Raw genomic sequence first — 27,386 nt, forward strand, 5'->3', positions numbered from 1 at the left:
AATTTCTTCATGCGGAAAATTCTCCTACAGCCATTCTGGGGTGGAAGCCATTGCTGCGCACAAACAGAAAACATCATGCTTTCCTACTATTGTACACTACCAGACCTGTGCAATTACAACATACACTTTTGTGTACTTACCACGTTGCACTGACGCTCTGTTCCAGGTAGTTGTCGTCTGCTCCTCTGCCTCTTCGTTCTTTGTTTGATTGTGGAGCAGGTGTGCAGTAACATAGATGAGGGCAAATGTTACTTCTCTTGTTGGTGCTTTCCATTATGCTGCATACCCTACGCCTTTGTGCACTTGGTTGCAAAAGTACAGATTTTGTACAGCTACAGCATTTTCCCTTCCCATTCACGCACTTGCTGCGGTTTGTAATATGTTTTTTTTATCTTGACTACATATTACTCCTTTTTATGACCACCCCTCCCTTTCTGGGCAGGTTGGACTGCACCACCTCGCACCCAAACATTGGAATGCCCTGCCCATCACACTAAGAAACTAAAGATCTTCCTACACCTTCCGCAAAATGATAAAACCTTATTGTTCTGCTAACGTACCTAACTAACCGGCGTATACATGCTGTTTTTTTGTAACCCAAGCAACAGCCTAATGTATGCCCTTTTTTTCTGAATTCAGCGTCTTATATATTTTTATTCTATGTCATCACTACTGTTGTGTTAGCTATGTAAGAGCGCCACCATGCCCCAGGGCCGCTTGTGCGCTTGATAAATGCAAATAAATAAACGTATCCTGTAAAAATCGAATGCAATTCACTGAAAGACACATTATTACAGGGACGCTATGGTTCACTTGTGCAACTGAAACCCTGTCACCTTTCATCAAAAAACTGATATACGATATACAAACGTTATGGTTAAAGTGCCCTAATAAAAACCTATGAAAAAACATTGTTAAAGGGACGTTTTGGTTAAGTTGCACTACTAGAACATTTCCCCTTTATTGAAAAAAGTAGCCTAAATCAACATTATGGCTAAAGTGCCCCAGTAAAAACCTATGAAATTCCCTAACAAAAAACACAGTAAAAGGGACGTTATGGTTAAGTTGCACTACTAAAAAACCTATGAAGTTCAATGGAAAAACGTTACTACAGGGACGTTATGGTTACAGGTAAAACCTAAAAACACCAGAAATTCGCAAGTTATGGTAAGATAAGCAACCATAACTCACTGAACCAGTGTGCACTGCAAGGACTAACACCCATGCCATCAAAGATGCCATCACAAATCTCATTCATGACATCACTAATGACATCACAATGTGTGGCTCCCTCTTTTTTGTTCACTGACATAAGTAGGCCAGGTGCTTAACTTCACTAACAGTCAGTAGGTAAGAGTTTAAAAGGTTCCGTCTTTGTGTACGGCGGCACCCTTCTGATATGTTGTTACACTACTTTACTTAGGGTACACTCATATGATGTGATACATATACATGTAGGGGAAGAAGAACGTGTAAAGCACAGCAACCATTTCTGTGCATGAAGATAATCAGTTATGTCATGAACAGTTTCTGGTAATAGTGCTCCTTTTTTTCTTACTTTAATTTCCCTGTATGTGCTCACATCGGTATGCATTGTGATGTCTTTGTTTTCTGTACAGTAGTGCAATTATGTAGTTATTAAGGGAATGGTAGCTACTTCTTACTTACATGTTTCACAGTACCCAAACTTTAACACAAAAAGCATTCATGATGTGACTATGTGAGAAACCAGAGTTACAAAGCCAAGCGTGGCGCTTAAGTTAAGTGCCCTGCGCCAGAGATCTGCGTGCTGTCTTAGCAGTGTCCAGAGTGTTCTTTACTACATTCTGGTTTACTTGCCTGCCTTCGGCCACAATGGTGAGAAGCCTGGACCTGATGGGTTCTGGGACTTCCTGGAGACCTTCCTGTACTAGGTTGCATTGAGCGTCTTCATAACTCGCCAGCAGCGTAGTGTTATTCGCTATGCGTGTGGTATATGCAGCAGCCGAGGTAACCCGCTTACCTAAGGCATACAACCTCTTGGTTTGGTTATTCGGAGGTGCCTCCCCCATAGCAAGTGGTAATCCTTGCCTTTTCCAGGTGGTAGTCACTACAAGGGAGTCGGGGGTGGCGTGCCCTTTAATGTATTGAGGGTCCGAAGGAGCTGGCCGAAATAACATTTCTACTCTTGGGTCCACTGCCCGGGTCTGAGCTGGCGACACCAGGGAGGGGGCCAATCTTCTTTTAACCGAATTAAGGAGGGAAATGGCCTGGCTTGAGGGGGGTTTCTCCTTGAGAATGTCTTCTACAAAGTCCTGCTCGGGTATCGCTTCTTGAGTAGTGATTTGGAAGTGATCTGCTGCCTTCCTTAACATGGCACTGAAGGCCATTTGGTCGTCTACAGGCGAGGCCTGGTGAGCCGGGGTGGACGGAGGAGAATCCAGGCACAGAACATCAGCATCCTGATCTTGTTGGGGGAGCGTCCATGGGTCCGTCCCCACTTGCTGGGTTTCTTCCCATTTGTCTGTGGCATCCGCCTGGTCCTCATTGTAGCCCTGCAGGAAGGAAGGTTTTTCATCTTCACTATAAATGTCCTGATAAGTATCTGGACGATATATTCATGATGGACGGGCACCGAGGGAAGATCTTCTTGGAAACGTGAAGCCGATTTAAGATTAGGTTCTCCACAAGATCTTTTCGGGGAAGGATGTTCAGAAAAATTGATAATTTTTTCAAGACAATCCATGCACCCTTCAAATTTCTCCCTTGTCCACTTAGAGGAAACAAAAGGGCCTACGGGTGGAAAAACGTCATCTTCCGCCCCTTGACGCCGAAATTTGTCACTCAGAGTGTTGGAAAGAGGCTCCTGACTGTCCTTGTAGGTCTCATGAGAATCGGGTCACCTTGGCCTATCTATAGATTTGTCTGCGGCCTGCCCCATGTTTTTCAACGGAATAGGTATCAGCCCAACCGACAAAGTAATTCTTGCGATACTGTGTTCAATCACCGCCGAATCGGCGTGAGTTAGTGGGTCCGAAGGTCTATCGGTAGATTTACTGCCTACCGCAGCGTTATAGGGCCTAGTGGTAGGTTTTTCGACTTGAGGCCTAGTCGTAGATTTTGGGCCTACCGGGCCTTTAGGGACCGTCAGAGCGTCGAAATTCTGCGCTTCGACGTGTAAACCTGATTTAGGGGTGGCGCCCTTGTTTGTTTTGGAATGCCCAGTCGCAAAACGCTGCTGCGGATACAGGGAAGGCTGTTGATCTGAACAATCAGAGGAATCCGCAGAGAAGAGTCCGCCTCGAAGTCTATCACATCCGCAATGGATGTTTGGTCATCGGAGGTGCCCCCGTCACTTTCAGCGGGTGTGGTGGTGGGGGAAGAGGGTTCCGCCTGCGACATACTGTACGCGGCCCACCGCTTTACATGGCGCTCCTTAAGGATCTTAGGCCGAAGGAGTTTACAAGCCGCACACCGCTTCTCGTCGTGATCTAAAGGGAGACAGGAGTTGCACGTCCTGTGCTCGTCCTTCCACGGGTATCGGACCCTACACTTAGGGCAGAACCCAAATGGAGTCCTTTCCATAGTGAAAGGTGTAAACAAAGATGACAAGACCAAGAGGGTAAAGAGGGGACAATAGGAAAGACATAACGAAGATATGGCCACCCCGCCCCCACTCTCTCTACTGTGAAGGCCAGCTAGAGGGCCCGGCCACGTGGATGCTTCAGCCACCGGATCTAAGGCGCCGAAATGCACCGCCGTAGACAAATCCCCTGCAGTCTTCGTCGAAGTTGTTCCTGCCGTCGAAGTGACTTAAAGGGGGAATAACCAACAAGTCGGTTTAAGATGAACAATGTCTCTTATGTAAGAGCTCCGCTATAGGGTGACCAGTTATCTGGGCGGAAAAAACAATCTGAGGGACCTCGGCGCGTGAGGGATTTTGGGTACACTATGCGTCACGATAGACCCGCCTTTGCCAACGTCCTCTTTCGGTCCCCGAAAGACAAGATGCAATACTCTGCGGTTACCACTGGATGTCTGACCATATGCACAGCATATGATTCTAAGCAGATTAACAAGCATCAGAAATATATATATTTTACACGGCCTGCAGTAGCGGGCGTGTAGTTATGGTTAAGTTTCTAAACCCATAGGAAGAACACTTTTTGGCCGGCTTATAACTTCGCTACCCTTGGACCTGAAAAAAGTATATGGCCCGCTCTGAATTGTTTTGGCAAGTTTGGTGAGGTTTCGTCAAGGGGGGCGGGGTAAAGTTATAGGGGGGGCTCACCATATTTTTTTTTTTTATAGACTGAATGGAAACATATTTTGCACACGCCTACAGCCCAAACCGCTGCATGGATTTTCACCAAATTTGCGGCAGGAGTGGCGGCCTGGTACCGAAAGTGCGCTTTTGTAAATTTGGTGGAAATCCATCCAGTAGTAAACAGGCAAAATGTAGGTGCCAAAAAATGAGTGATATATGGCTCTGCTTCGCGAAACCCACTTCCCTGTTTGCTCCGCAAACACAACTCTGATTGGCCAGGAGGGCCGCGTGATGTCTGTGTGCTGTCCGCAGACATATGACTTGCCCACTGATGGGTTGGAGGAAAGCGTGATGTGCGTCACATTTTTCCGAAACGCCATGTTGCATTCACGAATATCCGTGGATAGCGTGGTGGGGGACGGGGCTGAGAAGGGTGCGGTAGTGAAAGATGGTTGATATGATGTATTTGTTTAGGTGGAAGAAGCCCGTGTGGGGCACAGCAAGCCGCGGACATAGCGGTAAGCTTGCGGGCAGGACTGCTGGGCAGCTTGTCTGGTGAATGGAGGGAGACTTCATTAGGGTAGGTGAGTGGAATGTAGGTGATATAAGGATGTTTGCCTAGGTTACAGATAGGCTCTGCACAAACGAATCTAGGCACTAGCACAACTACTGCAGTGTCAATTGGCCATACCAGCAATAATTTATCCAGGCGCCTGGCTTATGCGTGTGGGTTGTGGTTACTGGTCAGATTCTTCGGTGCATGGCTGTATTATGCTGTGGTGGTTGTGGCCAGTCCCATGCACCCAAGAGTCTAGGGACTGGCCGGAACCACCACAGCATAATTCGGCCAAGCACCCAAGAATCTGGTGACTGGCTATAAGCATTGTAATAATGTGTGTACAGAAATGGAATTTGGTTATTGGAAAGAAGTATTACAATAATATGTGTATAGTGACTATACATACTGTATAGGCAGTATGCACTTTTTGGAACACAGTGAGACAATACCATTGAAGTGGAAATGGTACTTTTTAATTGATGTAACATTGCGAGCGCAGATTAGTTTGTTGTACATTGTAATGCAGGAGAAATCTTTGTTTCTTTCTCTGTGTTTGGTGGGAAGTTGAGGAAACATGTTTGGAGTGTTTTGTTGAGTGAAGAGGACTCTTTAGAGTAGGGAGTGGAATGTAGATGATATGGTGATATTGCCATTGGTGAAAAATAGGGTTGGCAGTGTACTTTCATATCTGTAAATTGTGTTAAGGGCAAAGTGTTGTGTGTTGGTTGTGGCAGTGGCCAGATTCTTGGGTGCATGGACGTATTATGTTGTGGTGGTTATGGCTAGTTCGTACACTCTTGGGTGCATGGCTGGAGGATACAGGCAGCAGATGTGCCTTTAAACTTTGCTATTTCTTTTTTGTATGTGTTCATTAAAAGATTTCCATTTGTTAGGTTTTCGGTATTCTTTTCTACAGATACTGGATTTTCTAAGTTATCTTCACTTCCAAAATACTTGGTTTGGATGTGGTCAATGTTTGAAGGCGTTCTTTGGCTGTGCCCTGTAGGAGAATGTTATTAAAGTGTTGTAGTTGTAGATGAAGGCTTTTTGCATAGTACAGTTTGTGGACAAGATTCCGTAGATTGGTATAGTGTGTTGCTAATATTATGTGGCGGAAGGTGCTTTTGCAAGTAGGTCTTGAAATGTAGGCTAATGAATGTTGTTGCAGTCCAGTGTCACTGTGTACTGGAAAGGAGCCTACGGTTTGCAAAGTTTTATTCTAGTTTTCCCTTTTACTTTCACATAGTGATTGAGGAATTGGCATAAAGGTTTAAGGGATTGCTTTCGTACATTACAGATTGTGGTGCAGGAGCATTTGTAGACTGGACGGATTGGTTTGGTGGATTGGAGAGTTGATTCTAAGTTTGTTGGGGACATTTTTTCAATGACTATTTCTTTTGCCATAAGGGTGTTGTCTATAAATGTAATACCCTCGACCACTGCCATGTATGGCAATTGGGTTTTTATGCTCTTGTGTGTATGCGTTTCCATTGAAATAACATAATGCCAGTCAAGTGGCACAGCGAGTAGAGCGCTCGCTTTGACATCCGTGCAGAGTCTGCTAATGCAGGTTCGAATCCCGGCGGGGCCAAACTCAGCCTTTCATCCTTCCGAGGTCAATAAATGAGCACCACACACCGTGGGTTATAATAAGCAGCGCTCAGATACCTGAGGGTTTGTAGCGCTATATAAGTGCCAAATTATTATTATTATTAAATATGTTTCTGTGTTGGTTGTGTGAATGCACTCATCTGCAGAGAAGTTTGCAAGGTATCTTTGTTGACATTGGCATGTTTCGAAGTAGTTTTTGTAGTTTACTGATTCATTTTGTTAGTGGTTTTATTATGGTTAAAATTAATATAAAATTTTCCTTTTGAGGAGCGTTACACTGTCAATGAGAGCTTCCAGGATTTTTTTTTGTGCGGTTGTTTTTAAGGGTTGAGCGTGATTAATGTGTTATTTTTATAAGATTGTGAAGTATAGTATGGTGGAACATTTTTTGTGAAATCAAAGGGGAAGTGCACTCAAAAATGTTATTGCTCCAATCGTTCGGCCATCTCCAGTTAAGCATACTGTGATCAATTATAAAGGTTTTCTATGCATAAGTCCTTACTTTTACTCACTTTCATACATGCGAAAACAACGTGTTTGGTGGGGTGATCTTGTGCTAATGTTAACAGCTGATGTGTCGCCCGGAATTCAAGTTCCCTTGCAGCAATAATACAGATGTGCCGCTCCTGAAGCTGATATAATTTGTCTGAACTATCTGATCCACCTGTTTTTATGACGTTTGTGGGCATAGTACCCAAATGTGCCTCATTATCATTTACGCCAGAATGTTACTTTACACAGGACCAGGATATTGTCATACAGAGGGTACGTTCGCTTTCTTGCCAAAAATGGTATTGATATATAGAATTTTTTAAGGAAACAATAATAGATTGCAATGTAACAAAGGACGTTTGCAAGACATTAAGTCCATGCAATTAACAATATTTTTTTTCCCATGGAAGTTATAGCTCAGGAACATCGCATGACTCGATTATGGTTTCAATTTCTTCATGATATGCTGATTACGAAGAACAATCCATTTTGTGTGTGTTTATGTTGCAGCAATGAAACATTGAATTGCGCATATGGTGGTTTTTGTGGGAGAAGATGTTCCTTTTTTGCAGTTTGAAGCGGAACGTTTTCGCTTGTGCATGTTGCTACATTTGGAAGGCTGGTGGGTTGCTTCTTGTTACTGGTATTGCGAAAGGGCAGATTGGTCCATGTCGGTCGTCCCATATGACGGTGATGGAAAAAGTTCTGTGTATGTTTATTTTCCAATGTTGATTGAAGAATCCATCGGATGGTAGCTGGAAACTGTGGCACGTGCACTACGGTAGAAGATATCTGTCCAGAAAGGTATATTTCAGTCGCTGTTTTGTAAAGGAATATTACAATTGATATTGATATTTTATTTGTATCATGCTCAAACACAAGTGTTTCACAGCGCGACGAGGCAAAGGAGGGGAATAGGGGAGAGCAAAACAACGATCTTACTAGGCCCAGTGACATTGAGAACGTGCAAGTGCATGGGAGAGGGAAAGGGTGAAAGTTCATGGGGGGTGGGGAGAAGTGGAAAGTTCTACGCAAAAGAATAAAAATAAATAAAATAAATGATGAAAGCAGAAAAGTGGTAGTGCTGCCAGCAAGTTACTGTATAACTGATAACTGGATGAAACGTAATTATAAACAGAAACCACAGATATTGAACACAATCATGACAACATGGGGGAGTATTTCAGAACGTAAAAGGGGAGCGCCGTGAAGTAGGTATAGCAAGTGGTGGAAATGGAAGAAATGCAGAGAGAGATTCCACAACAGCCGGTGGGGGGCGGGGAGGGTTAGGAGGAGGGTGGCAGAGTTCCGAAGGGGCGGAGGTGCCAGTTGAACTCTGATGAAAGGAAATGTTAAAAATAATATATCGAAAATGGCACAATTTATTTAATTGCTTGAAAAGTACACCAATCATAGTAAGCTTATGTTGGTATGGTTTTTGTACTGTTCAAGCGAGCACCGCCCATGTCAAAATGTACTTGGACATCCGAAAATACAAATGCCACAATTCATTTGAGAAAAGCAAGTTTCAGCGAGCACGGATGGGTGGTGGCTCGTTGATGCTTGTGTTTTCGAAATGGATTCTGCTTTTTGGTCAATCACAGGGTCTTCAACTCTCGGCGACCCTGGGTGCTTGCCTCAGTGATGTAATGTGGTCTGTGCAAGTACACTGTGCACAGTGTGGTCGCAGAGACCCAGTGTAGCGAACTGGTTAGTAAGGAAAGTAGCTATTGGCTGTCCTAAAAGTAGCTAGAAGTAGCTAAATTACAGCATCGCCTAATTTGCATAATTGGCCATGTGCATGATGGGTGATTGCTGAGGTGCCAGTGCCCATATCATTGTCGCATAAAAAAAAAAGTGATATATTCCTGGAACTTACCAAACGCATTGTTTGCGTGAACGTGTACAAAATGCAATATGCGAATATGGGCAGCAGAACGAATGGAAGCAGAATTAGCAACATAGACCAACTGTGGTAAAATGTACTTACTGTGCTAAAGTCTAACAAGCTCCAGGAGCGATACCGCCCAGCCATGCAACACGCTAACATTGATGGAAGCAACGCACGGCTAAACTCCACGTGCCAAGATGCATGCCCATTGACACCATATCCCGTGCCCTTGTAAGTCCACTACTGTTTTCTCACTCAATTTCCAGATGTAAATCGTGCACACTCCATAGTCACTTCAGATCATCCGAACAACTTTTCTAGGAGCCTTTCACAATCAGCAAAAGAGGCGCACAGCACCGCGGGTAAACGGAATATAACTTGCATTGTTTTTGAGAGTTAGAATTTTCTATTGGTTTGGAAAGTTGTGTAGATGACACGAGTCTCCTAACCAATTGACAGAAGTGCAAGTTTCCAAAACAATAGAAAAAAATAGCTAGATTTCTTGCTAGCTGCTTTTTCAGCAGAAAGTTGGTAGAGACCGTGATTTTAGCTAAATATAGCGAAAAAGTTGCCAAGTTGGCAACACTGCAAAGAGGAGATTTGGTTAGAGAGGGGAGCCCCCAGGCTATGGTCTGCCTTGCCTCCTGTTGCCTGTCACATACGTAGGTGTCGGAGCCAGAATAGCGCTCATGGGGCCAATGTGCTGTGTGCGGCTGCGCCCCCTGCTCCTTACCGTAGCATGCAAAACGCTTTGTTTGTTTTTTGTTTTTCTTTTCAAAGGTTTTTTTTGTGAAGGGCTATTTGGTGCTGATGCTGGTCGGATCCCAAGATCCGGCTCCATATCTGGTGTCAGATCCGGCGAAAGGTGGTACATTGAGCAGTGCTGGGTATAGCTCGCAATGGGATGGAGACGTATATGCAGAAAACAAGGAAAAAGATATGACTGTTTCAGTTTGTAGTACAGACAGATGTTATTATAAGTAAACTGAGATGATTACTGATGGAAAAGCGAACTGAGTGCCCACGAATAATGTTTACCAACCGCACAGTGCCCCAAACTCTGAGTTTATGAGTCTGTAGGATACAACTGTATGTTCCATAGGACAAAGCAGTTTACATATTAGTACTCTGTATACCAGTGGTGTTTGCGGGACGTAGATGATGAATAGTTACAATATGCTACAGCTAACAACCCAGAACAAGGCCAGTTTGCACGTTGTTTAATTAGTTATTATGCATGGAGCATTTTGGTGGTTTTTAATTTTAATAATAATATTATATAAACTACAAATTACATAATTTCGGGAAATTTCATTGTGCTGGTCTGTCAATGAAGAAGTGCTCTGAAGAACAGATCGCAGAAGTGTAAGCAAACTTTTCGAATGTCCACTCTCCATATAGTAAAAGTTATCATTTTTTGTGGCTATTGGACAATTTCTGTGGCGCATGCTGCAGCCATTGTATATGTATGATTAGGTTCCTGTATTAACAACACTCCAATACAATGTTGTTTAGAATAGATTAAGTAGTTCATGATAGGTCTCCCGATCAGCCCTGACATCTTGTTACCAACATTGTAAACACAACCCCTTGAAGGGCCTTTTCATAAAAATTAATATCACATGTGATGTCATCCGTGATGTCATCAATGACATTTGTGATGCCATCTTTGATGTCCTGGGTGTTAGTCTTAGCAGTGCACAGTGGTGGCGCGAGTTATATTTGCTTAGCTTCCATAACTGGTGAATTTCTGGGGGTTTTCGGTTTTACTTGTAACTACAAGGTCCCTTTAACAACATTTTTTCACTGATTTTCATAGGTTTGTATTAGTGCAACTTAACCATAGCGTCCCTTTAACAAAGATGTATATGATACATTACTCACCGTAATCGTATTTCTAATGCTTGTATCTGCTTAGATTCACATGCAGCGCATAGGCCGACATCTAGTGGAATCTGCAGAGTATTACAGTTGTTTTTGGATCTCAAAAAGGGACGTTGACAGGGCATGCCAGTAATACTATCCCTAGTGTGACGTCCACTGTACCCATGATCTCTCACGCGCCAAGGTCCCTCAGATTGTTATTTTTCTGACATGATGTAGCATGAGGTGTAGCCTAAGTACATTTGTATCCAACCAGATACGTATCAGACAAGCTCATAAGCATCCATGCGCCTTTTCTCCGAGGGGCGGAAGGGTGGACGCATGTGAATCTAAGCAGATACAAGCATCAGAAATAAGATTATTGTGAGTAATGTATCCCTTCTGAGGCTTGTGGAATCTGCTTAGATCACATGCTGTATTAGCGAGCAGTGGTAGAAGAAGGAGGTGGGATGTGAGAAGGTTCATGAGCGAATAAATGTCTAAGAACCGCTTGTCCACTTGTGTATCTTGGAATGAGTTAAGGTTAAAGGACATTTGTACCGCGCACTACCACCACCAGAGTGGTCCCCTGGCGCTCAGGCGGCTCTGAAAGAGGAAGGCAGGGTGAGTTAGTGGGAGGAAGCTGGAAAAGTGCAAGAAAGCAGTGAGGTGCTGTTGCCGGCCTCAGCCAGGTGGGTCCGTTGGCTGGGCCTGGGGTGTTTGCGGCTGGTATTCATTGTGTACTGTTGTGCAAGTCTATGTTTGTTTTTTGTTTTGTTGTTGCAGTGTAGTGAAGTTTGTGCAGTTTGTTGTGCTGTAGGTTTTTGTTTGGTTTGGAGTTTGAGAGGTGTATGCAGAGGGAGAAATTGTTAGTGGAATTGGTTAGTTGGCATCTCTATCCTGAATTGACGTGGTGGGCTTGCGTAATCTCTCCAGATGGGGTGCGGAGGCACCCTGTGCCTCTGTTCTGATCTGGGCCCATCCGGCATTCAAGGTCCCTTTCACATCTCGCTTCCACCTCCACCAGCCTCCCTCACAACCCCACCTGTCCTCCCTTCCCACTTATATGGCCAGTGCAGCTGCCATTGTCCACAACTCAGTGTGGTGATTGGCAATATCCCAACAATTCCACAACACTGTGGTAACTAGTAGCAACTAAGGGGCGAGTGAAGATGTTGGATGGGATTGGCGGGGGTTGTTGACTGTCTCCATGGGTGTCGCCTGTGTTCCACTCTACCCGGCGTCACCCATCCAGGTGCTGTGGGTGCTTCTCAGTCGGTTCTGGGAGCTTGTCAGTGTCCTTTCCGTTTTAGTCATTCTTTTTTCCTTTTTGTTGTTTTGATTTTCAGTTTGAGTCTGTGGTGTTGAAGAGCCAGATGTCAATGCAGTAGTGCTGAGTGAAAGTATGTGTTGAGCTCCATGTCGCTTCTTTGCAAATACTGTCTAGAGGGACATTTGCAATGAAAGCCAGGGTGGCTCATGTGCCTCTTGTGGAATGAGCCCTGGGCGTAAAAGGCAGTGTCTTGTTTGATAGGGAATAGCACAGTTGTATACATCTGGCTATCCACCTGGAGATGGTATTTTTTGAAATGCAGTCACCTTCTCTGCCTGGCCTTATGGAGACAAACAGTTTATCTGTTTTTCTAAGCGGTATGGTCTTGTCTACATAGTAAAGGACAGCCCTCCTCACATCCAGTGTGTGGAGTTATACCTCAGCTGAGCTGCTGGGTTCCTGGAAGAAAGCCGGCAGCTCAATTGACTGGTTTACATGAAATTTGGAGATACATTTAGTGGAGAACCTAGGGTGAGTACATAAAACCAGCTTGTCTTTGTGTACAACAAAGAAAGGATCCTGCACTGACAATGCTTGTATTTCACTAACTTATGGAAGTGATAGCCACTAAGAAGGCAGCCTTGTAAGTCAGGTGTTTGAGACGAGACTTGTGCATTGGCTCGAAAGGGGGTCCCATGAGCTTAGCTAGTACAACGTTGAGATCCCATCCTGGCGGCAGGTTTGAAAATGGAGGGTGGAGAGTCTTTACTTCTTCCATGAATGCTTTGATGACAGGTACTTTCCACCATGAGACCTTGTTATGGTAAGTGGTGTAGGCTGATAAAGCCGCCAGGTGGACTTTTAGGGAGTTGAATACTAACCCTGCATCTAGCAAATGGAGCATATAAATTAGAATGTGGGAAGGAGTACAATCGATTGGGTTAATTTGTTTAGACTGGCACCAAATTACGAGTCTCCTACATTTGTCAAAGTAACAGTGCCTAGTGTTTGGATTTCTGGATTCTTTTAAGCTATCAATGCATCCCTGTGGCAGGTTAAGATGTCCGAACTCTATGACCCCAAGAGCCATGCTGCCAAATTCACTGAGTGAGGCTGCGGGTGCACTGTTAGTCCCTCGTGCTGAGTTAGTAGATTGTACGGGCACAGGCGTTTGATGGTATCGCACATCACCAGTTTGCGCAGGTGTGGATACCATGGCTGTCTTGCCCATATAGGAGCAACTAGGATGAGCATCATTGGTTCCTTGTGGATTTTGTTCACTACTTTCCTCATGGACGGTGTTGTGGGGGAAAAGCGTAAGCAAATTTCCATGACCAGTTCATCCATAGGGCGTTCGCCTTGGGGCGTGGCAGGGGGAACCTGGACGCAAAGTCTGGGCATTCACTGTTTTCGCTTGTAGCGAACAAGTCTATTGTGGGGAAACCCCATTGAGAAAAGAGGTGTTCTACGACTTTTTCGTGTAGACGCCACTCGTGTTCCTCTGGTAGGGGATCTCTGCTCAATGAGTATGCTAGAGAGTTGAGTTCCCCTGGAATATGCTGTGATGATAGGAACATCTTCCGTTTGAGTGCCCATTTCCAAATTTGCTGCACAAGCCTGGACAGATTTGGAGAACGTGTGCCCCCCTGTTTGTTGATATAAAACATTGCTGTAGTGCTGTCAGGATTTGCACAGATTGGTTCGTTAAATGGGATTCGAATGCCCGAAGGGCCTTGAATACTGCCAGAAGCTCTAGTAGATTGATGTGTTCTGAGCTGCTGTGCAAGATCATGAGCCGTGTGGAGAAGGCCACCAACCCCGATAGAGAGGCGTCTGTCGTGACAATCGCCTGTATCCCTGGATCGTAGAAGGGTGTCCCCTTCAGCAGATTTTCCCTTGTCCACCAGCGAAGATTTTGTACAAGTGTTGGCGAAACAACCACTAGATCAACTCACTTGCCTGAGACCACTGTTTCGCCAACTACTCCAGGTGCGCGTGTGGAACCAGGTAAAAACCAGATGCCATCATGCCTAGCAAACGCATAGCTTTGCGCACCCTTATCTGGAGGCCAGCCTGATAATGCGGTATTTGCAGTAACATATTTTGGACCCTTTCCTCTGACTGAGAGACCAACCCCTCTTGTTTGTTTAAGACCGCTCCTAGGAACTGTTTGGAAGTGCTTGGCACTAGGCTTGACTTTTTCTTGTTGATGGAGAAGCCCAATTGAAAGAGAAGGTTGATTGTCTTTGAATGTTTTGTCGGCAAATTAGGGGGGACTCCCCTATAATGAGCCAGTCGTCCAAGTAAGGGTACACTGGGATTGCCTCCCTGCGTAGGTGCGCTGCCACCACCGCCAGTACCTTTGTGAATACCCTTGGAGCAGAAGCTTGGAATTGGCGCAGGACTTTGAATTCGTAGTTCTGGTTTGCTATCTTGAAACGCAAGAATCTTTTGTTCGCTGGGAACATTGAAATATGAAAATATGCATCTTTCATTTCCAGTGTTGCCCTGTAACCCCTCTTTTTCAGTAGAGAGATTACCTCTTGTAGCGTAGTCATGCAGAACTTTTGTGGCTTGACATACTTGTTTGTAGGGCACAAATCTAATATTGGGCGCATTGTTAGATCTTTCTTTAGCACAAGAAAGTAAGTTGAATAAATACCCTTGTTTACCTGTTTGGCCGGGACGACTTTGATGTCATCCTTTTGTAGAATCGTGGCTATCTCCTCGAGGAGGATGGACTGGTGTTCCTTTGAATGCATTTTTTTTCGAGGGGGTTGGTCGTGGGGTCGTTGGAGGAACTCTATACAGTATCCACCTGATACTGTGGACAGCACCCATCTGTCTGAGGTGATTCCCTCCCATGCGTGGGTGAAACTCAAAATGCGCCCTCCTACTGGAGAGGCATGGGAGAACACCTGAAGCGGAATGTCACTGCTTTTGTAAGGTGGGGTGCCACCTCGAGAGGGGTTGCCCCTCCTGTCACAACGACCTGTGTGCTGTCCTCTAGGATAGCCCTGGGAGGACTGATCCCGATTATTTCCCTAGGAAGAGCCTTGGTTTTGATTGTAATTGTTGAGAACCCTGACCACGAAAACGGCAAAAACTGCCATTTCCCCATTGGCCAGTGTTAGGAAAGATTTAATAATTTTATGTAATTTTCCCTCCATGTGTCAACCCCCAAACATTTAGCTGCTCTTTAGACACTGTTGACTGACTTTGCCAGAGAAGCACAGCCTTCAGCTGCACTCCTCTGGGCTTTCGCTCTTTTTCTATGGGGAAACTGACATGCCCTTAAGACAGTCAGTACTGGAGACTTTGTTTCCCTTAGTCCTCTCTTCAAGTTGCAATTTTTGTGCAACATGTAACAAGTACACTTGTGTATAGGCGCGTTACAAATGCCATATCATATCAAGTGTGCAATGTATCTTACCATACAGCACACTTGGGTCTATAGTCATTTCCAAAGCCCTAGATACTCTCGCTGGACTTTATATTAACTGTGCAGGACTGGTGGCAGCTATCTTTTTGCATTATTTTTAACCCTTTCCTGCCATGGTAATCACGTTAACCACATTTGGCACGAATAGGTGGCCTGGCTCCAAAATGGCCATGCCTCGAGGTTCTTTGTCCTGTCCTTTGGCCATCTTGCCCCTTCACCTTCCCCAGGTTGAGTCGACCCGGGTCAGTCCTTATTTGGTAATGCACTTTCCCGCGAATCCCAATGCTTTCACGGGCTTCTGCATGCCTTGTGTGTCTGCCTCCAGGATGAGGGCTGTAACGTCTGGTTACAATACACATCCTGGGTGCCAGAGAGTCTGGAGTGCCATGAATGACTGGGACCACCGTGGTCCGTGATTAGTCCTCGAATGTAGTGTGTGTTTGTAAGCAGATCTCCCACTGGGTCCTCTCCGTTTTGGCGTGAAGGGAACTTTGGATAAGAGGAGGCTGAAAACATCACTACCATGTCGATCTCCTGAGTTCCAACTGAACAAAGGATAGGATCCAAGTACCCTGCAACACAAAGCCGAGTCGAGGAACCGCTGGTGACCCGCTGGAAGGTTTGGCATCCTGAGCCCGCTGTTGTCCTGTGGGACCCCTCTGCATCTGGTCACCCTAGAAGATCTGCGAAGACGCGTCGATCCATTGGAATAGTGGGACCAACTATTCTCGGCACCTTCATCAAACTCTGCAAGTAAGCTTTCTCGGAAGTGTCCCTGGGCCAACCAGTGGACTGATCAGCTTACCCAGTTGCTTTGCTCTGTCACTGCTGCCGTTTCGAGGAGGCCCTTGGAACTTGGTATACTGCTAGCTCTGTGTCCACAGCACCCTCACACCGAATTTCGTACACTTGGAGTTCCCAGGTCTGAAGTGAGACGGGTGCGCCAGGACCGTAGTAAACGCAGTTACCGTGTTGCCCTGCCGCAGCAACGTCCTTTGCAAGTCCACTGCATTTGTGACCCTCTTGCCCCTGAAGCCTGCTGCAGTGAAACTGGGCCAATTCCTCCACCCATAGCGGAGAAATCGCCACTGTCCCATTTGGGAATCATCGCTGTAAATCAGGAACTAAAAGGTGCCGAGACGTCCTTTTTGCCACATTCGAACCTGCAAGCGAAGTGGACTGACCTGCCGAAGTTTAGGTCTGCTTGTGTCGGGGACCGGTAAGTACTCAATACCCCAACTGGTGGCCCCTAGCGCAAGGACCCGTTTTTAAACACGAGTGGCCCCTGGGGGTCCCTCTCCTTTCCACTGCTATTGTGAAATAGCGACTCCATCCCGAACTCTTGAACTGCCTCTGCCTTCAAGTGGAGGTCCTTCTTGAATAGGAGGAACCTGTTCTGCATCACCTCATCCACCTTCCCGAGCTGCTAGACACCCCTGAAGAGACCCTGTTCTGCCCATTGAGCAACCGTGTGCGTTTGCATTGCATGTTCTATTGAGCACAAGGTTCCTCTCTTCTTAGGGCTTGGACTGCCTCTTAGTTAGGTGAATTGTCAATGTTGAACTTGGCCTAAAGACTATCTGCACTGCCTGTTTCCTTCCCATCTAGGTTGTCGACATATTTTGTGCACTTAACCCTTTAGACCTCAATGGTCTTGTATATACATTGTATTGATAGTGTTGTGTTGGTTTACTTAGTGTTACTGTGATTCTTTTGCTATGGTCTATTTTACAAAGGCCTTGTAATAAATGTGTTTATATTTTTGATATAACACCTGCCTGGAGTAATTTGTAAATGTCCTTACTCTGTGTGCTCATTGAGGTCCTTCAGTCACCCTCACCCCTCCTGAGACTTAGTCTTGACCGCCTGTCATAGCTACCCTGATTGGTCTGGCTTGTCCAGAGGTTACCCTGTTCCAAGAAACTAGGCTGGCCTTCTGAACCTCTGCCCCTCTAGGTCAGAGTCCTGAAATCCATCTTAACAGCCGGGTGCTTGTTGGTGAGTTGCCCCAAAGATTTAGGTGCGTCATACTCTACTTTGGCTGTCTTAAGGGCGTCTTCGACGACTTTCCCGAAGAGCACATTGGGTTCAATAGGCATGTTAATTAGGGTGGTCTGCGTTTCTGGTCTGAACCCGGATTGCCACAGCCATGCATGACGTTTAATAACAGTACCCTGAGAAATCATTCTTCCGGCATTCTCAGCAGCATCAAGGTTGGTCTTAAGTAAGCAGCTTGACACTGCCCTCCCTTCTGCTGCCACCTGTGCTAGCTGGGACTTCAGTGGCTCTGGGGCAGAGGATAGAAAAGCCGACATTTCCTCCCATTTGTGGCAGTTCTAACTGGCCAAAAGGGTTGCATTGTTTTCAATTCTGGTCTGGTATGCCGCGGAGCAGGCGACCTTTCTGCCCATGGTGTAAATCGTGTTTGCTTTCCTTGTCGGGCGGGGCCTCAGAGGAAGCAAAGGGGGTGCCCGCTCTCTTCCTAGTTGTAGTTACGACTAACGAGTCTGGCTTCAGCTGACCTCTAATATACAGTGGGTCTGAAGGTGCGGGTTTAAAGACGTTTTCTACACGTGGGTTTACAGCCCGTGTGAGGTTAGGGGCTTCTACTGACGGTTGTATCCTGCGCTGTATTGACTTGAGTAGAGAAATACACTGTGCCATTGTTTTCTTGTCCCCAATGATCTGTTCTACAAAGTCCTTATCCTCCTGTACCTCCTGCATGTCAATTTGAAAGTGCTCTACCACCCTGGCTAGCACCTCATTAAGAAGGGGTTGGTTGTCAATAGGAGCATCAACGAAAGGAGGGTCCTGATCAATAGGTGTGTCTATAGGATACATAATGACCTCTGGGTCAGCCTCTTGGTCCTCATCATCCCCATAATAAAGGTCTATTGCATCCTCCTTGTACTGAGGGTCAGCTGCTTCTACAATAGAGAAGTCTTCGTGCTCGGATCCGGGTCATAGAGCTCTATGACTGTGCTTTACACTGGCATTTCGGTACAAGACCTTTTAGAAGTGGGTTGTGAAGGTTGAGCAGAGACGCAGAAGGAGCTGTGGTGGGGGGAGTGGAGTGGAAACTGGACGTATGCAGGGTCCTTTTCGTAGAAATTGGCCATAAAGGACATTCTCCTCATGACCCTGTCTATGTCTTGTGAAGACCATTCTGCTGAATTTGGGATTACCAAGGGTTGGGAAGGAAGTCCTAAGTCTTCATCTGTGGGAGGAATCACCCCAGATTTGTTAGGCCTACCCTCTACATGTTTATCCTTGTGAGGGATGGGTCTGGATTCTTTAGGTTTTTCTTTATGAGGAGTTTTTACTTATGAGGGTGTTTATCCCTATGAGGGATCTTTGAGGACTTCTTTTTGTGCTCTTCCCCCCCATCACCCTTGGTGCCCAGAGACTTGTTTATCCGACTTCTTGGGGCCTACTACCTGACCTGGTGCAGAGCATCGACTTTCGGCTGCGGGTAGGGCCGAGGCCTCATCTGCGGACGATAGACCCTCAGAGGGTGGTTTACACGCGACACCCTCACCGTCTTTCGACGGTTGGGTCCTGTCGTGCTGCGATCTCGAGCGAGAATGCCCAGAGGACAGGGACTCGACTGACCTTTCCCTGGGTGCCGTGTGTTGTCGACCACTCAACCCATGTGTTGAGTCTCGACTTGGGGTTATGTGTTTAGTGGTGGATGGTTTTGTTGTGCTTCCGCCGCCTGGTGTAGTCCCCACAACAGGGCCGCCGGCCTGTCCTCCGGGGTCGGGGCCAGCACTTGGGTAACTGAAGCTACCCCGTCGCCCTCGCCATCCGAAACAGTGGCGTCGCTGCCATTACTGAAAGGACCTTCTACCTCCATGCTCCATGGCCTCGAGTTGCCTGGCGTAGTGGGCCCAGCATTTTGTGGATTGGTCCTTTAAAGTCTTCGGCTTGAAGAGCCTACACGCTCGACAAGAAGCCTTGACGTGGTCTCTAGGGAGACCCAAGTTACAGACTAAATGCTTATAGACCCACAGAAATGTTCTATTGCACTTGGGGCAAAAGTAATAGTGTAAAAAAAGGGTCATATACATCCTAAAATGACCTCCCTCTCTCTCCCTACTGTCTGGGTCGAGGACCAGGGCGGCCTTCAAAGGCCGAACGGTCCGTCGCGGTAGTCTTTCGACAGACAAGTCTTTTTGTCTTCCCCGGCGTGATGTTTCGATGGTTGGTGAAGTAAAGGATAAAAAGCATGGACTATCGGTAGTTGAATAAGTAAATGGCTTTACGCCGAAAGTGGAACTCCGCTACACGCATCCATCTAGAATGGTGGAAAAAACAATCTGAGGGACCTCGACACGTGAGGGGTCATGGGTACAGTGGATGTCACACTAGGGATAGTATTACTGGCACGCCCTGTCGACGTCCCTTTTCGAGTTTCAAAAAAACAATTGTAATACTCTGCCGTTTCCACTAGATGTCGGCCTATTCACAGCATGTGATCTAAGCAGATTCCACAGGCCTCAGAAATATATATCCAAAGAGGGAGAATCCTGAAAAACAAAAGGGAGGCGGCAGAACCAAGGAGGAAGATACAGCGACATGGAATTCCTTTCTCCTGAATGCGAGTCACGCTGCAACATTGCTAGGAACCCATATCCCCCTCCACCCCACCTTTTGAAGGTTGAGGCCTGTGAGGAACAGCAAAAGGTATAAACGTTCTCCAGGACAGAAGTTATGGACATAGTTGAAATAGAATTAAGTGGGCCACAGAGTAAAGAAGTGAATAACCAGTTGAACCAAGGAGAAATCAAAGAGGTTTCCCCACAGTGGTATTGTTTTACCACACCACCATGTTATCCACTGAGCAGACAAGAGGAATAAAGTACATATGAGAAAAATCTACAGAGTGTTGTCTTTATTCCGACGCCGCTTATGAAGCCGGTCTGCACTGCTTCCAATTCACACCACCATACGTTGCGACAGAGGCCGAGAGCAACATCAGGCTTGGGGCACAGGCCCGATTGGTGGTGGAGGATGAGTGAATTCCTCCCTGCCGATTCACGTAGCATTGGGTTGTCGGGTTGCGGTGAGACTGCCATTTTGGCACCTTTCCAACAGCTCGTTCACCACAATTCAGCATCAGAACTTAATCAAACTTGCAGGAATTCTGCCGCCAGCACCCCGATGCATCTCCTTGCTTTTTGGAATGAGCTTCTCAGGTTTTAAAGGGTATTAGGGGCATTGGAACGCAATGCGCTCAGGAGTTCACCCATCCAGCTTCCTCCATGGTCAACTCCTCCTCCTGACTTCAAGTCTCCTATGTCTCTGCTTCAGTCCACAAATTAATATTGTTGTTTCATTACTTGGAGGTTATCAAAGTGTTACACAGCTAGAAAACAATTTAAATGCTTGCATTACTGCACAGATACACATGTCTATATAGTGGAGGCCTTTGAACTACAAATGGATTTGCAATTAATTTGTTTGTATTTGTTTAAAACAAAGACATGCTATACTTCTGTTTTGAAGTGTACAATAGATTTCATTCTGGCACCACATTGTTGCAGGACCCCAGTATGTAGTTGGTTACTCATTTTATTAGGATGATGATCCATCAGCTACGAGATAATAGATTCAAGAATTATTTGTAAACAGATAGCCTTGCATATTGGGATAAATAGCACATTGAGTATGGAGACACAGGATTCCAAATGGTGGTGCCAAATACCGTTGACCACATTTCAACTTTCCACTGGTATTAAGTATTTGTCAATGTGTTATACTCCCACAACCCGTTCCCTTTTCCTGCATGGGCGTGTCCCTCGCTAGGGGCTGGAAGAAAACATTTTTCACTAGAAGAATAAAACTTTCCTTTTAAATTAATACACACATGGGGGCGCGGCCTTGGGAACATGCGTCCCCCCAGCCCTGCCCACCGTTGCCACACCCCAGTCCACTTTTCCGCATCGATGGGAGCAGACCGGTTTCACCAGCGCTCGTGGTTGAGCTCTTTTGGGCTTGTAATTCCACGTAGTTTCCCATAGTTTTATTTTGAATCTAATAATCAGATACTTCGACTACTTCCAGGGCTACACCGTCCACCTGTGCCCCAGCCTGTCCCTGTCGCATGTCGTCCGCCGCGGGCTTCATTAGGTGCCCGACATGGTAGGTGCTTGTCGTGTGACAGGTCATTTCCCATGTTGGACCTGCACGCCATCTGCCTCCGGTGCCTGGGAGAAGACCACGGATGGGAAGGCTACTCTGCGTGCAACGCGCTCACTCCCCGGTCCCTCAAGAACCGGTTGACACAGTGGGGGGGCTGTTCTCTAGGTCGCCGCCATAGCACATTACGTACGTGCCAAGGAAGACCAAGAAAGCAAGTATATTATTCAGCAAGGCATCCCGTAGGGGCGACTCCTTCCCAGGGAAGCCTACCAACGGGAGGGGCCAGTCGGACCCAGTCAGCGGCAAGAAGGATACTGAGGCTGCAGCAACTAGCACCCTATCGGTCGAGGTTGCTGAGGATCCTCCCAGTCCCGCTGTTAAGGAGCCCGAGTGTTCACACACTGGGACTCATCCCGAGGGGCTTTGCACGATAACCAGGCCTACTCCTGCGGGGGAGCCTAAACGCAACGCGGATAGCACTACAGGCATATGGCCGAGAGCCAACAGCCTACCAGGCATATGCCTGAGGTGCAGGGAGGGACAGAGCCTACGTGTACGAGCAAGGAGGCTGAACCCAGGCCCATGTCATCCACGGATCCATGTGCAGAAGGGGCAGACAAAACGGCGGCGCACACAGACAAGATGGCGGCCAGACCAGAAATTCGCCAAACTGCGAACCCTAATGGCGGGAAACCTTGTGACTAGGCTAGAAGCCACCCATCCAGCAAACCTACAAGGCGGGAAACCACTGCAACATCAGAATGGGTGCCTATGCCTCAGGTCACTTGGTGCACAACTTACCCGACCATCACGGGACAAGCATGTTAGATGCGTCATTCTTGCATAGCGCAGGCAGGCAGCAGGGGTTTATGTCCCCACAGCAGGCGCCAGCCCAGGAGCGCTCCCAGCCAGCCTGCGAGGAACGTTTCTTTGATAAATTCTTAACGCTCATGTGGTCCTGGCAGATGGGGAAACATTCTTAAGGGAATCATACAGGACATGATAACCCCCATGCTTCTTCAGCAGCCAGTGCTGCCGCAACCCATGGCGCTGCCACAACCCATGACACTGGTGGCTCTGGTCGCTGCAGCCCTGCCTCCACCTACAGCACTCTCACAGCCGCCGGGAAACACTATTGTACGCTGGTTGACCCAGCGGTCCCTATCGATACAGGGGATCAGCAGGACACAGCTTCGTCAGAAAGGGCATTCCATGACTGAAACGCCAGCCTGGCGGAGTACCTCTGCATCTCCCAGCCACAAAAGGAACAGCCATAGACTGGGGTCTTGACGGAGGTCCTCACCATCGGGGCAGAGTCCAGATCCGGGATTCCAATGCAGAAAGATGTGGAGGCCCTGGCTAAGAAGGGGTGGTTGAAACCTCACGTCACAGAGCTGACAAAGACTAGATGCAAAATGTAGACAAGTGGAGGGCGACTCACTACTCTTTTTGATTCACCTTCAGACACTGTCATCCGTCATCGCTGCGGCATCTGTGTACGCCAAACAGCAGACTTCATCGGCAAGCACGTCCACTTCCGCGCTCCTAGGCAAGGAGAAGAAGGTCCTAGAGGCCTACGGCAAGAAAGCGTATTCCAATGCCGGTCTCCATCTCAGACAGGCTGACGCTATTTTGGCTGCGGCAAACCAAAGGCTGTGGAGGGACTTCCTCTCCGACCTCCCTACCCACAAGCAGGCATTCTTCAAGGCCGGCATGGCAGAAGGCAAGTTGGTGGTGCAAGACATCATGGAGGCTAAATTTGCCCACATTGATATGGCAAGTGAAGCTGTCTGTGTAGCCACAGACATGAGGACTGCCTAGCTGAGGGCAACCAAATTCAATCCTGACGTCCAAGAGAGAATCTTAGATCTCCTTTTTGAGGGAGGCTACTTGTTCCACTCTACTACAGACAAGGAGCTGGACAAAAAGAAAAGCAGCTCCCAGCCAGCCAAATCACTGGCTATTCTTACCAAACTGGCAAGCAAAACATTTGGGCAGCGCCAGTCTCTTTGAGACAAAGAAGGCCGAACCTTCAGCAGGTTCTGGGGATTCCAAGACCACCGAGCCAGGCAGCCGGACCGGTCTCCCAGCCAGCACAGGCGTAAACACCAAAAGTCTTCTCATAAGGGATTCTTTCAGTCCCCCTACCTGGCGACAGCCTTAGAACCAAAGAAGCAATGGCAGGACGTTTCAGATCCACAGTACCTCAGTCGGATCAGGTTGGCTCTCCACAGTCAGGCTTGGAGGGCACAGTTTACGGACGCCTGTGTGATTTCTGTAATCTCACAGGGCTTCGGCTACCTCACCCATCTCCTCCTCCTCCTTATCCCCCATCCCCCACCGCCCCCACACATCGGGACACCATTACTCCTAGCGAAGATTCACTCGCTTATTGAGAGCAAGGTGGTAAAGCAGGGTCCAATCCAACAGCAGGGGTTGGAATTTTTATTCCTGCATCTTTGCTATTCAGAAGAAGAACCAGACTGGTCTGTGAGTGGTCCTAGATCTTGCCTTCTTAAAGCTGTACCTGCATCTACAGAAAGTCAAAATGCTGACTCCAGCTCTGATAGAGACTGGACGTGCTCCCTGAATCTGAAGGACGCATATCTACACGTCCCCATATCGCAGTCCTTGACCCTTCCTCAAGTTTTGGGTCATGTGTCTGCATTTCCAATTCAGCGCCCACGGTCTTCACAAGGCTCATGAATGCGGTGGCAGCTCTGCTCTGGATGAGGGCCATCATGTATACCCGTATCTCGATGACTGGTTAGACCAAGCAAGTCAAGTATTCAGTCGGCAAGCTCATGAGCACACTCTACGAGCTGGGGTTCTCAATCAACTGTCAGAAGTTGCAGCTAGAACCGACACAACACCTGCATTCTTGGGTCTTCAGTGGGACACACAGAGGCAAATAGTATTCCACACAAGGGAAAAGGTGACAACTATCAAGGCCGTTGTGGGTCACTTCCTCATCAGTACTATAACCACGGCATGGTGGTATCAGCACTTATTAGGCGTGATGGCGGCCTGTCTCCTGACGGTTCCCTAGACCAGGCTACGAATGAGGAGGCTGCACCTATACTTTTTGGCCTCCAGGGATTAGGAATCGGGAACTCAAGCGGCAGCAATCACCAAACCGTGCGCACCTGCACAAGGACTTGGACTGGTGGAGGCAGGAGCTCAAACTCTAGGCAGGCAGACCCTTCAGACCACCCAAGGAGGATCACACTATTATGACAGACTCCTCCCTCCAGGGGTGGAGGGCCACCTTCTGCGGACATGCTGTGCATGGTCTATAGTCGAGGGACGACCAGCAGAACCATATAAACTGGAAGGAAATGATGGCTATGTGGCTCGCGCTCAGGGCATTCCTTTCCATATCAAGAGCAAAAGTAGTGTGCATTTAGACGGACAACTCTACCTGCATGTCCTCAACAAACCGGGGGCACCAAATTGCTGCCTCTGTGCAGGCTGGCAATAACCATTTGGGAGTGGGCCATTGTGCAGGACATATGGATCTTGCCAGTGCACCTTCCGGGAGAGTCGAACCTAGAGGCTGACAGCCTCAGCTGGCTGAGCTTGGGCAACTGCGAGTGGCAGTTGAACAAGAAGGGCCTTACGGAAATTTTCAGTAGGCGAGGGACACCCGAGCATATGCCCATTTACGATGGAGAGCAACCAGATGTGCCAGCGGTTCGCCTCCTGGGGTGGCCGCCGCCAGGGCTCCATGGGGGATGCGCTACAGATTCAATGGACTGAAATGTGGACTTACACAGTCCCTCCGACCCCCCCTTCTCCACAAAGTCGTGAGCAAGATCAGGAAAGCCTGCCAGCTGCGTCTTGTTCTAATAGCTCCACAGTGGCCGGCCAGGCTGCGGTTCTCAGACCTGCTGCAGTTGTCGGACCAACTTTCGGTTCCCCTCCCTCTCAGGCTGGACCGTCTCCTGGTACAGCAAGGGGGAGTGGTAATCCACTCCTCCCTGGAGAAGTTAGCCCTAGCAGCTTGGTCCCCGAACAAGTAACGCTTCAGCATCTCCAGTTGTCTGGAGACAACCTGGAAATCATCTGAGAAGCCAGGAGTCAGGCTACACAGAAACAGTACAAGAGCAAATTGACCAGATTCTGCTTCTGGGCCAAAAAAAATGGATTGGACTCACTAACGTGCACGCTATACCAGGTGCTATCATTCTTGTCTTATTTACCCAGATCAGCGGTCCAGGTGGACGCGAGTTGGACATACCTGGCGGCCATAGGGGCATACATGAATTTGGACGGGTATTCCTTTTCGTCATCCAACCCAGTGGTCAAAAGACATCTAGTGAGGCTAATAAGACAGTACCCACTGGTCAGGTGCCCACACTCAGTCTGGGAACTTAATGTGGTACTCCATGCCCTGGCACACAAAACCTTTGAGCCCATTACTACAGTAGACATTAAATTAGTCACACTCAAGACAGCACTCCTAGTGGGGCTCACCTTGGTTCGCAGATTCAGTGAAATTCAGGCTCTAGTGGCTACGGAGAAGTACACTTGTGTTTCATCGGGGCAAGGTGGTGCTTCGCACTCATCCTAGGCTCCTCCCAAAAGTCTCCTCTTTTCATCTCAATGAGGAGATCGTGCTCCCCATCTTCCCTAATCCGCCAGAGGAGGCCGAAAAGGTTCTCCATTGTCTGGACGTCAGACGAGCTTTCAAGTTCTACCTGGCCAGGACTAAGAACCTCCACAGATCGGACACCTTATTTGTCACCTTCAGAGGATCGAAACCAGACGAGCAAGCGTCCAAGGCATCTATAGCCAGATGCATGGTCACGGACATCTACGAGGCATACAAGGCACAGTGCAGGGAGGTCCCAAGGGACATGCATGCTCAAGCAATCCGGGCCAAGGCAGCAGCGGTCGCTTTTCAACCCCATGTGCCATGACAGGTGATTAGCAGGGCAGCCACATGGGCCACCCCATCAGCCTTCTGCAAGCATTACTGTTTGTATACTAGCGCTCGGCTGACGCTGCCTTCGAGTAGGCGGTTCTGCGTAACCTGTTTGCATAGCATCCACAATCACTCTCCTCCAGGGCTTTCTAGTCAGTGGTAATCACCCATGCAGGATGGAGGAAAGGGGACGCGACGTAGGAGTTATTAAGTGTTACTCAACAGAGTGACTAAAGTACTCCTAGTCCTTAGTCCCCTTTCATCCATAAGTCCCACCATACCCTCCCACCCAAAAATAGCAGGGTTGTTAAACGATCTAATACAGCTAACGCGTCAAAGGGGCCTGAGGTGTGGCACCGGTGGGCAGGGTTAAGGAAACGCAGGTTCCCAAGGCTGCGTCCCCACGCACATATACATTTAAAGGGAATGTGTTATTTTTCTAGTGAAAAAGGCTCCGTTTCCGACCCTAGCGAGGGGCACCCATGCAGGATCGAGGAAAGGGGACTAAGGACTAGGATTATGTTAGTCACTCGGGTGAGTAACACTTAATGTATTTCTCTGCTCTTCAGTGAAAATAAACTCTTTTTGCTGAGTGATTTACATGGACATTGGAATGGAGATAAGTTGATTGCTTTTTAAAACAATTCCTTGTATATCATCTTCAATTTGTTCAAGTTTACTTACCGAGACAGCAAATAAGTTATATTTTAGGTTATTCTTTGGGCCAATGACATAGTGCGACAGGTCCAGGGATTCCAAAGGAAAATCAACGCATGTTTGAAGCTTCTGTTTCCACCGGCCTTCGTAGGAAAATCTAAACGCAAAACAGGCCAAATGCAGGGTTAGAACTTCGATTTCTTGAATAAGTAAAAAGGTATGCACAAGTTTAAAGGCATTTACAAAGTAGATCTCATCTGCTCCACATAATACACGCATCA

At 47.3% G+C, this 27,386-nt stretch overlaps 1 protein-coding gene across 2 annotated transcripts in view; it reads right to left on the reverse strand.

Annotated features, from left to right (window-relative positions):
• The window catches only part of USP8 (ubiquitin specific peptidase 8), a 1,053,131-nt gene that overhangs the window by 91,001 nt on the left and 934,744 nt on the right, over positions 1 to 27,386 (reverse strand). For both annotated transcript variants that reach the window (XM_069624966.1, XM_069624967.1), the window contains one exon: positions 27,133 to 27,262. In XM_069624966.1, coding sequence (XP_069481067.1) covers positions 27,133 to 27,262 — 130 coding nt within the window. The remainder of the gene's footprint in view (positions 1 to 27,132; positions 27,263 to 27,386) is intronic.

This window comes from Ambystoma mexicanum, chromosome 11 (genome assembly GCF_040938575.1).
Source record: "Ambystoma mexicanum isolate Mex_15411 chromosome 11, UKY_AmexF1_1, whole genome shotgun sequence".
Classification (NCBI taxonomy): domain Eukaryota; kingdom Metazoa; phylum Chordata; class Amphibia; order Caudata; family Ambystomatidae; genus Ambystoma; species Ambystoma mexicanum.